Source organism: Corythoichthys intestinalis, chromosome 19 (genome assembly GCF_030265065.1).
Source record: "Corythoichthys intestinalis isolate RoL2023-P3 chromosome 19, ASM3026506v1, whole genome shotgun sequence".
Lineage (NCBI taxonomy): Eukaryota > Metazoa > Chordata > Actinopteri > Syngnathiformes > Syngnathidae > Corythoichthys > Corythoichthys intestinalis.
This window is the reverse complement of record NC_080413.1, coordinates 27,905,289-27,922,078: the sequence shown is the minus strand read 5'-3', so window position 1 is coordinate 27,922,078 and position 16,790 is coordinate 27,905,289. Positions and strand designations below refer to the sequence as shown.

The window sequence follows — 16,790 nt, the reverse complement described above, 5'->3', positions numbered from 1 at the left end:
GCGGCCTGAAAGTTTCGAGGTGTGGAGTTTAAATCGGCCAATTTCAATACCTCGAACCTGATAAAACATTTGAAGACGAAATAACGAACACAACGAGTTTGAGCCTGCAAGAGCAGGACTGGTACCCAGAGGAAGGGCGCTGGACCGGAGCAACAATCTCTGGTCAGTTCACAACGTCTACTTTACTTTTATTGTGTTTTCTGAAAGAAATGCCGCAGTAATTTGGAAACTGTTTCCAAAGTAGGGTTGCCACCTTTCAGAAATAGAAATAAGGGACTCCCCCCTCCCGAAAAAAAGGAGGCTAATAGAGAGACGGGATGCTGTGGTCGATTATTATAACTTATAATTGTTAGCGTCCGCAAATGCGGAAACAAGGTTGGAACTTGAAGCAGACAACAAGCGGGGGATACGTACAAGGGTTTAATGATTGCAAACAAAAAATAACACGTGATGGCGGGATAGTAGAAATGACAAAAGGAGTCCGTGACAGCAGGTCGACGGAGCTCAATACTACAAACTCGAAGCTTAACTAAGACGATAGGCAGCGAGCCAAAAAGCCAAAATAAAACACTCAAATACCTGTACAGGGTAGAGGTTACAAACGAGAGCAGCACACTAACAGAAAAAAAACCAATGCAGGGGCGTAACAAGCAAATGTAGCGAGACTATAGTGCGAGATGTCAAATGGCGATCAGCAAGGCAAATATCTTTGAGATCACCCGTGCTTAAATGCTGCGCTGATGAGCCTGCATTGGATGCAGGTGCGACGTCAGGAAAGCCCCCACGACCAGCCCAGCAACAAGACACAATCTAACCAGCAGAAGAATGTGACAATAATTTCATGAAAGTTGCCTTTGAGAGGATTAAAAAGTTTTATTCACTTCATTCTGAGTTTATTATTATGAATTTATTTTTAATTTCTTACTGTTGGGCTTGCATTACACATGTTTTATTAATTTCACAAATGTAGCACTATTTTGGCCTTTGAGAGCCAAAGGTTTATTCAACTATTGTCTACTAGGGTTTAGTAGACTATTCACTTTGTACTAGTCTTTTTCCTATTTTGCAAAGGTAAGCAACAGCCTGACAAAGCCTTGATAGCAACGATTTCACATCAAATTATGTAGCTCTTTGGAAAAAAGAAAAAATATATATATAAACGGGGTGGTATCGGTATGGTATCGGTATCGGCCGATACTGCACAGCCAGGTATCGGTATCGGGACCATAAAATGGTATCGGTGCAACACTAGTATATACAATCGTAGGGTAGTAACCCACCAACGGGAGCCTCGCGTTTCTATATCGAATGCACCAATAGGAGCACTAAAGTGGCCGTATCGAATGCTCCAATAGGAGTGTTGCGCACACAACAACACATCACTGCCGCGCCAACCGTAGTCCTAGTGACATTACAATGTTTCTGTTGAATTTTATTTTGTGTGCTGCATAGATTTTCTTGTGCGCAGAGTATGTGCAAGAAGTGCGCAATTGCGCACACACGCACCTTTGTGGGAACATTGATTGGCATACATCTCTGTTGACTGCTAAGTAGAACATGGCTAAAATGACAACGGATCAACATAAACATTAAATGAACGAGAATGTATACAGCAATTTGTGCTTTTACCTGGTACTCTATCTCTCTAGGTGTTGCCTGCTCTCCCCGGGCAACTGGTTCTGGTGTTACGGCAACAGTTGGCGAGGCAGGATCTGTTTGTTGCTGGGATGGGAGAGGTTCTGGACGGGGAGGTAGGGGGTCTGGGCTGGCTGGTTCGTCCTCTTTTTGAAAGTCACCTTCCGATGTGAGGTCGTCCATCATGCACATCTCAGCTTCCCTATAAGCCCGTCTCTCTGCCTGTGAAGGACAAGTGGAGGCCGGTGTCAACAGATGCTCTCGTTTTAAACAGAATGATTGTGTTAAAAGGTATGTCAAAACATCAACGTTTTTGTTTTTGCTCCATTCACATTAGCCTTGTGCCACCAGAAAGGATTCTCTGAATGATATTAAATGTGGGCTTTTACAGTTGATCTGTTAACAGTTCAAGATCAAGGATTCGGTGCTTCAGGCTGTGAGAACAATCCCTTAATTGATCCTGCGTAACAGGAAGTGAGCAGGGCGGGAGTGCAAGCTGTGGATGCAGTTCACCGGGTTCAACTCAGGAAGAAGAGAAATAACACAAAGCTAGGGGTAAGTGTGAGGCAGAGCGAGCAAAAAAGTGAAGAAGAAAGACAACCTACGTTGTATTTTAAAGTCTTCAAGCGTTTTTATACAATGACAAATGACAAAATCATTTTAAACTACAGCACAGTTACATTGAAATATGCAATATACCATGACAAGTGCAATGGATGAATATTTTCTTGTTTTTCCAACCCATTTGTTAAAGACAAAAAGCGGGATTAAGCATGTGCCAGTTACCAATTTCAAGGTTTACCATGGGATGAAAACGTCACGGTTTCAAAACCACTACAATTTTCGTCATCCTGTCGTACGGTATTAGCTGTTTTTTATATCCCAAAAATGCAGCGAGAAATTCGTGGCTTGGAACGGAAGCCCTCACTACACTTGAGCTTTTTCCGCCCTCAAAAAAGACAAAGTCGCTAATATGGGAGTACTTCGGCTACTGAAAAGAAACAGACCGCCGTGACAAACATGATTTCACATTTACGCGACAATCATCCATCATTTTACACAAAATTTAAGGTAAGTAAACGCTGTCATGAGCGTTTCCCACCAGCTACGAGAGTTCACTCCAGCGTGTTTAGTGTGTCTAGCGATGGTAAAACTAATACTATAACGTAAGCTTGTTAACGAGGCAGATAACGCAGCCAATTAATATGCTGAGACGGCTAATTAATTTCCCTGCTACCATTAGCTTAATTTGGTAAAGTCTTCTGCCATTGTAAACATCTGTTCAAAATGACATTTTCATAATACAGCGTTTTTTCTCTCTGGCGACTTTCTGTGTTGACAGAGGGTGTGTGTTTGTGTATAATGTGTAAATAATGATACGAGTCATACACACTCATTAATATTCAACTACTTAATATAAACAGCAGTACTAGTATGTGTTTTACACAAAATCAATTTGAGCTTAAATTGTTTAAATGCAGTTTTTTTTATCACCAAGGGTTCTTGTTCTAATGTTGAGCAACTTGAGTTGTGGCTGTGGGTTTAGTCTATAAGTTCTATTAGGTGAATTTTATTTAAAATATTAAAAGTTATTTATTTGTTTTTTTTTTATTTATTTATTTTAACATTGCATTCATGCTGATGTTCTAATTTTCAAATGTTATGAAAAATAAAAAATCCTGTTAAATGGAAAAAAGTTACATTTCAAAATAACACACTTTAGAGCTATAATTGCAATATCGTGATACCGTGAAACCACGGTGTTTTTGCTTAAGGTCATCATACCGTCAAAATCTCATACCAGCACATTTCTAAGCAGGATTATACTGGATTAAAAAAAATGATTGATGTAAGAAGCTACCAGCCTATCTCTGTAATCATTTAGCTTAAAGACATAAAGTTAGTGCTAGTTGCTTAAGTAGCCAGCAAATCCAGCAAATGCAATAGCTTAAATCAGACTCAAACTGGAGAAGCACTCAAAAAAAAAAGCACAAATCTGTGCCATGGCTAGTCTGTTAACCAAATGTAAACATTTCACGGCTCTGTGGTTCGTGTTTGTTTGACCACATGGTCGCGAGCAGCCACCTATAATCAGCAGTGTACACTCTGCAGTAAATAGCAATGATTACCCTTTATCTGAAGCCAAACACAAATGTCCTGATAATGTGGTTACCACTTAGACTTGCATATCATACAATAGTGGTAAGCATGTCTGCCTCACAGCTGATATTTCATTTGAATGACAAGAAAAATTGTATGAGAAGAAAAAAAAGATTAAAATTCAAATACCGTAACCTCAAACTACTTAAAACTCTCAAGCTGGGTGACGAAATAACAGCAAAACATCTCCATAGCATGAAAAATAAATCCTCCTGTTATCAATGGATCTGAATGATTTACATTGCACATTGTCCACTACTCCAGCCGGCTTGTAAACAACATCTAAAGGAATGAATGTGTGAAACAAGCAACAGTAAAGACATGGCATAAATTACTCACTGAAAGAGATAGTAAAAGTGAGAGGAGCTATTCACTCTCCCCTGGGTTTGACCTGAAAACTCTTCTTGGCTGATGTTGACTTCTGACCTCATAAACTTCTAATCGTCCTGTTACGTGGGCTATAGGCAAACCACACACAAAAACACACTAACACAAACACACAAGTTCTGTCGGAGAAAATCCTCATTGTCGCAGATTTCTTTAATACATATCTTGAGGCCTGTGTAATACAGCAGCCTGTATATCTCGCCTGTTCTAAAAATTATTATTAGTGGACGGTTATTGCGATTTTCTAAGGAATGTTGTAGAACCGGCATTACGATGGATGACTGATTAGCACATTCATCTCAAAGTTGTAAGGTCACTGATTTCAAATCTGGGCCGCAGCCTTTGTGGCTGGCCTGCATGAGTTTTCTCTGGTTTCCTCATACATTCCCAAAATTTTATTGTAGGCATAGACTTCATAATTATTGACGGGGCATGTGGCCGATTAATAGGGGGCCTGCATTGTTGGCGTGGCCGTCAAAGCTGACCGAGTGGAATAATAGACAAAAAGCTTTTTCCGTTGAAAATTTTTGTGAATAAATGCTTAAATCTCTGAATTCTTTATAGATATGGACATAAAACAGCCTCGATTCTTGGTTAAAAGCAAAAAAAAAAAAAAAAGTGCAATTAGCAGTTATTTTAAATAAATATTGTGAACTGTGCTGCTACTCAGTAAGCAAATGTAGCGGCCGCCATATGAAAACAAGGAGCTTTTTCCGTTGAAAATTCTTGTGAATAAATGCTTAAATCTTAGAATTCTTTATAGATATGGACATAAAATAGCCTCGATTCTTGGTTAAAAGCAAAAAAAACATGCAATTAGCATTTATTTTACATAGATATTGCGAACTATGCTGCTACTCAGTAAGCAAATGCAGCGGCTGCCATATGAAAACAAAGAGCTTTTTCCGTTGAAAATTCTTGTGAATAAATGCTTAAATCCCTGAATTCTTTATAGACATGGACGTAAAACAGTCTCGATTCTTGGTTAAAAGCAAAAAAAACGTGCTATTAGCATTTATTTTACGTAAATATTGCGAACTATGCTGCTACTCAGTAAGCAAATGTGGCGGCCGCCATATGAAAACAAAGAGCTTTTTTCGTTGAAAATTCTTGTGAATAAATGCTTAAATCCCTGAATTCTTTATAGACATGGACGTAAAACAGTCTCGATTATTGGTTAAAAGTAAAAAAAACATGCAGTTAGCATTTATTTTACGTAAATATTGCGAACTATGATCCTAGTCAGTGAGCAAATGTAGTGGCCGCCATATAAAAACAAAGAGCTTTTTCCGTTGAAATTTCTTTTGTATAAATGCTTAAATCCCTGAATTATTTATAGATATGGACATAAAACAGTCTCGACTGTAGGTTAAAAGCAGTCTCGATTCTAGGTTAAAAGCGGAAAAAAAAAAAAAAAAAGAGCAGTTAGCATTTATTTTACGTAAATATTACGCACTATGACGCCAATGCCGTAGCGATTAATCTCTAGTCTCCCATTGATTTTTTTCACGTTTCAAAATGCATGCATGGTATGAAAAATATAATAATGACCTTGAATACTCGAACGAATCACTCCTGAGACAATCCTTCCTGTTTGTATACGGTACAGCTTTCGTACTTTTTCAACCTAACTCCGGCGTTAGATCGCTGCGTACATGTGTTTGAGAATAACTCCTCTTGATGCTGGATGTGGGCAGGCCCCCTTGAAGGCGTGGCGCAGTGTCTGACAGATGTGACCCATCAATATAATTATGAAGTCCATGTTGAAGGTTAATTGGAATTCCCTAAATGGTGTGAATGCGAGTGTGTTACAGTTGTTTGTCTACACGTGATCTACGCTTAGCTGGCGACCAGTTCGTGTTCGACAAATGTGATTGTTTCATTTTGAATATAGCCACATTCCTTACTATAAGGTTGTGTGGATAAACTCAATTTTGTCATTTAAAAAAATAATAATAATAATAATAATTTTGGTGTCTTCGAAAGATGTCTTCTTTTAAAATTTGGTTGTACAGATAATGTAAATCAATAGTTGTTTTAAAAAATTATCCTCATCACCTTTTTTACCTGACAAATACATTGGCAATTTGAACAGTCTGAAGACTTCTTTTTTTTTTACCCATTATAGCTTGGCTGGAAATAATTGTACCAATGTTTCAGTCGAGAACACAGTGAATTGAGCGTTTATCACACACACATTCAAGCAGCCATGAAGTGAAATTACTAAAACAAAGACTAAGAGAACCATAACTGTTATTGAGTACTTCCAGTCAGATTACAAAGACGTAAGAAGGGTTGCCATGAGTTACAACTTTGAACTTTAGTAAACCCCACAGGTGACACCCCCTTGATCTGTGACCCCCGAACCCTGTGACCTAGCCAATGAACCATTTCGAAAACACACCCCCATTTACAGCCGTGACTGACCCTGACCTCCAAGTGAACTCAGACACACACACAAACTCAGAAAACATTAAAAGAATTAAGACCCCTCCTCACGATGTCAACAGGCAAAAGATTGCTTTCATTCTTGATTATCTTGTGATTGAATGCACACCAAAAAAATGGCTCATAAGCCTTGATGTTCCTGTACACCGGTGCTTTTTTTCTTCTAAGGTTTTTCAAAATTAGCAGTGGGAACCTCTTGGTACCTCAAGATATGATTCGATTTGCGATACAAAGCTCACGATAACGATGATCTGACGATATGGCGATACATTGGTCAGGAAATCATTCTAAGATATTCTATAAACAATTAATAAACAGAAAAAGCTTCTGCTGTGAATTGGAATGAGTTTATCACTTACAGACGTCCAATCCATTTGAACTGGGGGGGTGGCAGCTCGCTGCCATCCCTCCCACTTCAATCGGATTGAACGTCTATGACCGGTAGTGGTAGCCAATGCCAGGCAATGAGGTAATTTTGGGCAATTTAAGGTCATTTTCCTGTTGATTTTCAGTTACTTCCTGTTGATTTTGGGGTATTTTATGGGTCTCTTCCTGTTCAGTTTGAGTTACAGAACAGGAAGAGACCTGGGAATCGCCCAAAAGAATAGGCAGTGACTCAAACTCAACAGAAAATGACCTGTAAATGCCCTAAAATGAACAGCAAGTGACCTTAAAATGCAGCACCGTCAGTGCAGCCCTAGAGTTAACTGAGACATTATTAAGATTTTGGTAGCAACTTGTTGGTTCTTTTTTTTTTTTTTTTTTTTAAGACACTGACACCTTTTTAAAACGATATCTCGATTCATGGCAGGAGCATATCGATAACCTTTTGGGATACAAAGTATCACGATATATTTTAAATATATATATATATACGTATATACACATATATATTAGGGCTGTCAAAATTATCACGTTAAAGGGTGGTAATTAATTTTTCTAATTAATCATGTTAAAATATTTGACGCAATTAGCGCACATGCCCCGTTCAAACAGATTAAAATGACACCACAGTGCAAGGCCAACTTGTTACTTGTATTTTTTGGAGTTTTGTCGCCCTCTGTTGGCGCTTGAGTGCGACTGATTTTATGGGCTTAAGCACCCATGAGCATTGTGTAATTATTGACATCAACAATGGCGGGCTACTAGTTTATTTTTTGATTGAAATTTTTACAAATTTTATTTTAACGAAAACATTAAGAGGGGTTTTAATATAGAGTTTCTATAACTTGTACTAACATTTATCTTTTGAGAACTACAAGTCTTTCTATCCATGGATCGCTTTAACAGAATGTTAATAATGTTAATGCCATCTTGTTGATTTATTGTTATAATAAACAAATACAGTACTTATGTACCGTATGTTGAATGCATGTATCCATCTTGTGTCTTATCTTTCCATTCCAACAATAATTTACAGAAAAATATTGCATATTTTATAGATGGTTTGAATTGCGATTAATTACGAATAATTTTTAAGCTGTAATTAACTCAATTAAAATTTTTAATTGTTTGACAGCCCTAACATATATACGTGTATTCATATATATTTCGATATTTTGTCACACCCCTATTCAAAATGAATAAAAACAACAAAGAATCACTTTTTGATTAAAATGTTCACATCTGGAAGGAGTCAGAAAGCATAAAGGCTGCGAGTGACAGTGTGTTAAACCCAGCTGGCCCGAAACACACACATCCAAAGGACAGTCCAACTCAAACAACGTTGAACACAACATTGATAGATCTAAATCTACGAGTTAAAACATTTAAGCAAAAAAAGCCAAACTAAACTCCAAGTCTTCAAATGACTGCAATCCCAAATAATGGTTATGTCTTACAATACTGTTCAACCTAGCAAACATTACAACCTAAAAACACTTCTATTAGCAACTATATAAACAACTAATATATGAAATCCATCCCAACAGGTATTAAACAGAAGAGTAAAATAAACTAATGAAATAAAGAGCAACTTTAAGTCTTGAAAATAGATCTAACTTACAAACTGGACATGGCATTGTTCTTCTCTGGCTCTCTTTCTCTCTGTCATTTTCTTCAGTGTCTCTCTTCCTCTAAGAGTTTCCTCTCTTGTCGCCTCCTTGACTCATATGCTCAAACATTCTTGAAGCCTGCGCTCTGCTGATTGGCCAGCCGCGAACGAAGCGATTGATTTACAGGCTTCCTCACCTCACACATGACTAGGTAAACTCCCACTACAGAGCCACTAGTTGCTGTGATGAATGTGTGGAAGCCACTGGGATTTACGTGTGATGATGACACCATGGATACAAAACAACAGATCCACGCTAGAGCTTCAATGTGCGCATATGAAGTGTGCGTAGTACTTATATAAGATAGTGTGGGATGAGATATTCATGACCTCTGATGCATATTAACAGGCTTATTTTACTGTAAAAACCAGTCAAGCAGAATTTGTAGAGCCACTTGAATGGAAATCAATTAAACACAAAACCTTAGTTATAGTTATAATTTCCATACAAAAGAGTCTACACAATTTAGTTTTGCTTTTCACAAGAAAAACACCAAAACTGCGCCACTTCTTTTTACATACACGATGTAGGTTAAATGATAAAAACAAACAGGAAAAAAATGATCAAAATGTATTGTAAAACAAAACTTAAAAGCAAGACATACAGTATGCATATTGCTGGAGAGCTCTATAGCTCAGACCTAGTCAGGGAGCAAGAGTAACTATAGGTTATGCTTCTGTGGCTTTTTTGTAACATTCATTCCAAAGACGGGACACCCCCTTATTTTAAAAGCAGAATGTGAGAAGACAAAGAATATACGCCGGAAGTAATGTAGTTTTCAGCCAAATGAAGAGTTTAGCTGCTTACACTTTTTGCACTTGGGTCACAAATTGACAGAATTATGCATTATACTTTTGTAATTGGATCTTCCGAGCAGGGCTGCAGCTATTTCTTGCTTTAGTAGTCGAAACATGGCGACTGCAGTGGTTTGGATGGAGTTGAGGGCATATCAAACTAAGGCTGCAGCTATCGATTATTAAAGTACCGTATTGGCCCGAATATAAGACGGCCCTGATTATAAGACGACCCACTCTTTTTCAAGACTCAAGTTTGAAAAAAAAAAAGACTTTTTGAACACCAAATTATTTTTTATACAGAAAATAATTACAGTACATCTGAAACAAATGATTATAACAATATATTTGAGAGAAAAAGCATGTTATTTTGCCTCATTCAAATCTTAGTATCTGAACATTTAAATATGAAAACTAAAGTGCAATCACATTCGTAAATGAATGGCTTATGGTTCTTTAAATGTAAATTAAACCAATCTATTGTGATAAAAAAACAAAACTGCAATAATTGCTTTAACCATCAAAGTGAGGTCTAACTGTAACTGTAGTCTTGAAACAAATCTGAATAAGGAAAAACATTGCAATAAAATAATGCAAACTGGTTAAACTTGAGAGTAGCTGAGATCTGTCATGACAGAACATTACTCCTCAAGTTCAGCATTCGCGTCAATGATATCTGGCGCCATCTAGCGTCGTCAAGGCCGGCCCAGCCTATACACAGACTATGCAGCTGCTTAGGGCCCCTGACCACTCGGGGGCCCCCGATCTGGTAACCTCATTTTATACGTTGTTAATAGAACATCGTAAATAATGTGGCACGCATTGCCGTTTATCCATGCAAACGTCCATTTTCTTGTCATTACATGTCATTTGGGGTGAGAAGTTTGAAGTATGCAGTGCAACAAAATATGATTAATATACAAAATATGGACGTATGGATTGGATTGCATGTCTGGGTTTCACAGTACACTGTGACGAAATGGTTGGCCAAAAATATGGGCCCCTTGGCATTATTTTGCTTAGGGCCCCCAAATGGCCTGGGCCGGCCCTGAGCGTCGTGAATAGGTATAATGTCTAGACCCCGAATATAAGACGACTCCCACTTTTTCGGTCTTATTTCAATGCAAAAAAACACCGTCTTATATTCGGGCCAATACGGTAATCAATAAATCTAACAACTAATTAGTTCGAATAATCGAGTAATTAGATTAGGAACAATTAATGCGTTGCGGAATAAATTTTAGGAGAAGTAAAACGAAGGCTTGCTAAGATGGCAGCATTAAATGCGAATACAAAATAAAATTCCTGAGTGTTTCTTCAAACTATGCAGGGTTGCACTTTCATTTAAACCGACATTTAAAATACCTGACCTTAGCTTCAAGCGGTATAAAAACTAAATAATTGAGGATCTAAGTACAACAAAAGAAAAACTGGCTAACTTGCATACCAAAAGTCCGCTAGCTTAAATGCTATAAAATACTCTTAAAAAATCCTTCAAACACATTGTCCGACAAAAAAAAAACAAAAACAAAAAAAACGGCAAAATATACCTGTAAACTAAATTACGAACGTATTAAAAAAACATTAGCTCAAACAAAAACTTACAACCTTAAGTTGGTCTTAACATGGAGCGGGTGGATCCAGCCAAGTGAGATGAGTTAAGTAATATTCACTGTAGCCACTTGAGGGCAGTGTATCCACCCAAATCAATAAAACTAAATGCAAACATTTTCAAAACAAACCATTACAATGCCATTCCAAATTTAACGAATGCTCAAAGCAGCAAAATTAGATTCGAAGCTTTTTCCCAATCGAATTACTCTAGTTAGTCAATTAATCGTTAAAAAATGGTTTATGATTCAACAGATCATTATTCCTAAATAACAACAATTCAGAGGTAAAACGGACACTTTTCTTGACCTGCCACTTCTGGCCTTAATTGGAGTTGTTTGTCGTCTTCCATTTGTCATTATGTTCCTCAAAGTGGAGACTGACGGCTGAAATGTCAGATGCAGCTTTTTGTCGCCTTCCCTTAAACCATGATTTTGAACAATCTTCTCTTTCAGGTCATTTGAGCTGTTTTCGGGGCCCCATGTTGCCCCGAAAATATATATATATATTAGGGCTGCAGCTATCGAATATTTTAGTAGTCGATTAATCGATGGACTAGCTAGTTCGAATAATCGAGGAATCGGTTAAGGAACATGAAAAATTAAAATACCTGAGCTCAGCTTCAAACGGTATAATTTTCTTTTTTTTTTTAAATGAGGATCAATGTACAACAAAAGAACAATTGGCTAACTTACAGAGAAGAAGTACGCTAGCTTAAATGCTATAAAATGCTCAAGTTTTTTTTTTTTTTTTTTTACAATGCTCTTAACAAATGGTTCAGACACATTCCGACAAAAAATTAAAAACTAACCATAAACTAAATTGTGAATGCATTAAAAAACATTAGCTCAAACAAAAACTTAGCTTACGTTGGTCTTAACGGGGAGCATTTGGATTCAGCCATGTGAAAAGAGGCAGACCAGAGGACAGTGTATCCAACCTAATCAATAACACTAAATGCAAAATTTCAAAATAAACCATTACAACGCCACTTTAATTTAACGAATACTCGAAGCAACAAAATTTAATTCGAATATTTTTTTCCTAATCGAATACTCGAGTTAATCGATTAATCGTTGCATATATACTGTTTGAGGCTAAGCTCCGGTATTTAATTTATTTTTAAATGCAATTATTGCTCTATTACTGAGTATTTGAACTAACTAATTGATAGATTTATAAATTACTTGAATAAGCGATAGCTGCAGCCCGAGTTTGAGATCCCCCTAACCCCGTCCAAACCACTGCAGTCACCTTGTTTCCTTCAAACCGCAGTGGAATGAGATTTTAATGGCACTCTTAACTGCTGGCTACATTTCACTAGACTGACAAAGTAAATACACACACACTCAACAGCAAGCAGCCACGCACGCCTGCTCACACACTCAACTGTACGAAATCAGACAAAGATATGGATGTGATTAACTTTTGCCCATTTTACATTGCCATTTCAGGCTGGAAATGTAACATCCTTGCTATATATACAATAAGTAGTGTACAGTATACTGCACACATCCAGAAATGTTAGTGTCAGATCTAATGCTAGTACAAATGTAATATACAGTAAGTTGTGTGCCGGCTGGTCCAACAATATAATAGACCACATAGCAATTTTATGTCCAAGATACATTGTGTTTAGTTAATAAATACTACTATATTCAGGGGTGCACATATTTTTTTTGCCCAGGTTCTCAGAGGAGGACCTGGAGATGTGACTTGGTCCTCATTGAGCTTGAGAGCCGACCCGCCTGATGCGATAAATTTATGACAAGCTTTACTTAGAGCCAATTAACTTTAATTATATTAACAATTAATGCTTGATTAACATCAACTGGCACAACAAAATTGCCATTACTTTGAAGTGAAATGTAAAGAAATAAAAAGCACCAATTCAAAATAAAGGGCATTATGCGGCTCCCACATTAACTCCAAGCCTTTTTAAAAGTGGGATGTCCTCCTCATAAGACCTCATTGAACGTGCATGTTTAGCTTTGTAAAATGCAAGCAAAAACACGTTTGTCAGTGCATGTCGCTGTTCATTACCTTTAGTATTCCCGCCCTATTCCGCCACTTGTCCATAGGCCGAGTGGGGTCCTGTTTGACATCGATAGTTTGCTTAATTGCCACATGCTCTGTTTTTTTTTCGTGCTTTTCAAAGTTTGGATGGCTGAAATTCTTTGACCCTACATAAAATGTGCTGCTCTTATCAGTGACATTGGGATTCTCACGGCAAATGTTGTACCACATTTCCGTGCGAGCATCATTTGCTTCTAGCCATGGTACCTGCTGTAGCCACTTTTCAGCAAAAGTCCTTTTTTTCGGTAGCTCCGGTGACATCTCTGTCATCTGTCTGTCTTTTGACGGGGGTGGGGGAACACGGAAGTAATTACTCAGTGTGGCCTGCCTCTTCGAAATTTTGAGAAGTTATTTTCTCGTGTCCGCCGCAAATACAGTGGTCAGCCATCGGTACACAAAAGCGTATGGAAGCCGTTGAGGGCCAGCGCGTTTGTCTACGTCCAGTACGCATGCGCGCAAGCGGACCACTTATGTGCACCCCTGACTATATTGTTACAACCAGGGCCGTGCAGAGACATATGAACAAGAATTTAATACACCTTACAACAACAAAACTTCCAGTTGAAACAGCATTACAGTACAATTGGCTGTGACAGTGACATACTTTAATGGGGGGGGGGGGGGGGGTAGTGATAAGAAATCAACACTGTCATCAACACTTTCTGGCTGTGACTCAGTCAGTCTTTGCTGCCCCCTCCCGCACGTGCCTGGTTAAAACATACACATCCCCACAGTGAACCATAACTGAATATACAATAGTTTCTTACTTTTACATGCTGAATTATTATCCCTCCGTTATTTATAAACCTTTTACTCAGTTTCAATAACATTGCGTGATGATGCAAAATAGCACATAAAACAATATTTGTGGCTTGCTGGTTGAGTAATAAGTCAGGAAGTAAAAGTACTCCCTGGCAGGAAGTAGCGCTTACAGTCTTTCATATAATTAGACACTCTACTTAAATTCAATTTTTTTCAACATCAGAACCAAGTTACACATCACAAAAGATACAGTATATCGGTTCCATTTGTTTAGAATTCATAGCTAGTTTATGATATTGTAATTATAATTGAAGTCTAATGTAGACTATAACAACTACAGCAATGCAGATGAAAAGTTGCTCAATTGCCTCTGATTATCTTGCCTTTTCGCAAGCTCTTCTGCTAAGCTTTTGCATATGCCTCTACATCTTGATGTCTCAGCAAGGCAAGCTGTGGAACTTACTACTGATTTTTTCTCTCTTACTTACATCAAAGCAGTGTGATATTTTCACTTGCCATACAATATGTTCTGAAACCATGTGTGGCATAGAGTATGAAGAATAAATGCTGTGAGTGACAGTTGAAATTAAATGTTCAGACGCTGTTGTAAATTTCTGTTGCAAACCACACAAAGAAGCAGTCCAAACCCATGCATTTATACTTGGATGTCAAAGTAATGGGACGCACATACAATGACAAAACTATGCTCAAGGGAAGTAGTCAGTCATCATTTCAACAACTAGTTGCAATGTTTTTTGCTTTTTTTTGTCTTCAGCAGAATTCAAACAGATGAAATACTGTCAACCCAAAATAAACCTTCATTCATAGAACACTTGAACCTCTAAGCTGGAACAATGCCATTCATGTATCACAAACCAATTGAGTGTCTTCAGAGACAGGAAGTATACTTCCTGTGTAAAGAAATCCAAATGTCAAATGTGTTTTACAAAACCAAACAAATAGTAGTCCAACTATAAAATAAATTATATTAGAAAGAACAGAAGAAGTCCTCCTATTCTTTTTTTTCCCACAATTCAAAACAGTCCCTATGCGTCTCACCCACATTTCTGTGACAAAATAGCTTTGCACCAGGAATTATGTAATACATAATCTTTTTTTTTTTTAAAACCCTAGTTTTTGTCCCCCTCTAACTTTGCCGAACTTAGATTATCCTCTTTTGTCAAGTTAATTCCTGTGACAACAAAGCAATTGGCTACTAATACTGTACAGCATGGTCATGGTACACGTAGTCCATATACTACAACTGGCGACTGGTAAGCCGGTGTTCTGCCAAAATCTCTTACATCAGCGAAACGTCCTACATGAGTTGAATTTGACACCCAAAGTAACTACCGAGCGCTGTCAACTTGTTTTGTTTAGATGCATATAGGCAGAACGTACTAAAAAAAATGCCTTAAGAAAATACTTAAATTTAGTTATATCAAATAAGGAAGGTTTAAATACGCTGCGTGACTAATGTGGGCAACTGCTTCAAAGCTAACACAAAAAAACAATGGTTCAAAGTATGACAGGGTAATACATGCAAAAAGTATTTTTAAGGCAATGAAAACGTAGTGAAAAATAATGAGTACTCGCCGCTTCTAACCGATGTGCCGCGTAGTAAGGATTTGCCAAAAACCCGTTCGCAGTAATTTTAGTGGGAAAGTGGCAAACATACTTGTTGTTGTGTCTATTTATCTATCTATCAATCGCATAGACAACGCAAATGATGCGGAGACGCTGTTCAAGTGGGGTTGCCACATTTTGCTGTTGGAAAAAGGGGCCTATTTGAGCGTGTGCACGAGATCAGGAAGTAAACTCGTTTTTAGATTCGTTTTCCGCGTTGTCATCTAATTTTAGAAACCCTTTTGAGAAGATGGCAAAAAGAAAAAAAGATGAGTATCATACTTTTCAGCAGGACATAAATGCGACACTTTTTTTTCTCTCGCTTTGGATGAGTCAACAGACGTAAGCTATTTATCGCAGTTCAGCATGATTGCAAGGTTTTGACTATGAAAGGGACAACAAGAGGGGGGGATTTAATCAACTCCTTCACCGAGTTCGGTAAAGAAAAAAAAAATCTACTGATGGATAAACTTTTTTCGGTGTGCACTGACGGTGCTCCGTGCATAGGTTTCTCAACACCCGCATGAAGCTTACCTACATAGCCATCAGCAAAACCATGCAGCACCAGAAGTCGCATTAATGGTGAAAAATACTCATCATTGATTAGCAACAGCATAACTATGTTATTAAAAATAATTCAGAGTCTTATTGTACTTTAAAAGTGTTGAAATTCCACAAAATGCACACAATACTTGTATTTTTTAGTTTTAAACATATTGCATGGCTCTCGCGGAATGACATTTAAAATGTGTGGTGTTCATGGCTCTCTCAGCCAAAAAGGTTCCCGACCCCTGATCTACAGTGTGGTATAAAAAAGAAAGCACTCATAAAGACACCAAACGCATTGATTGTATTTTCCCTTGAGGTGGAACCTCATTATCAAGCTGTTAATTAAAAACCAATTAGCGTCGCAGATCTATGTACATAGTGCTTGTACTGAACAAACATTCTTTAGCCCAATGTTAAAAAAAATTCAGTCAACAAAGGAGTATGCGCTGCTTATCAGAAGTCAACAGCGAAATCAATGTTCACTAACTGCAGTTTCTGCACGTTGACAGATTACAAGAGCAGCAATGTCGTAAGATTAACTCTCTCAACCCTTGCAGAGTTGATAATAATAACTTGATATTGCAATAGTTTAATTTGAAATGTACACACAAGCTAAACTATCTACTACATTGCAAAAGAATTCCTTTTATGACAGAAAACTAAGCACTGACTTCCGTTTATTTGATTC

At 37.7% G+C, this 16,790-nt stretch overlaps 1 protein-coding gene across 6 annotated transcripts in view; it reads right to left on the bottom strand.

Moving 5' to 3' along the window:
- dnmt3ab (DNA (cytosine-5-)-methyltransferase 3 alpha b) overlaps window positions 1-16,790 on the bottom strand; it is a 98,796-nt gene that overhangs the window by 38,665 nt on the left and 43,341 nt on the right. For 5 of the 6 annotated variants that reach the window (XM_057822159.1, XM_057822156.1, XM_057822157.1 and 2 more), the window contains one exon: window positions 1,630-1,857. In XM_057822159.1, the coding sequence (XP_057678142.1) occupies window positions 1,630-1,857 (228 nt within the window). Of the gene's footprint in view, window positions 1-1,629; window positions 1,858-8,635; window positions 9,114-16,790 lie in introns of those variants that run through there. The other variant, XM_057822161.1, reaches the window with a different exon arrangement.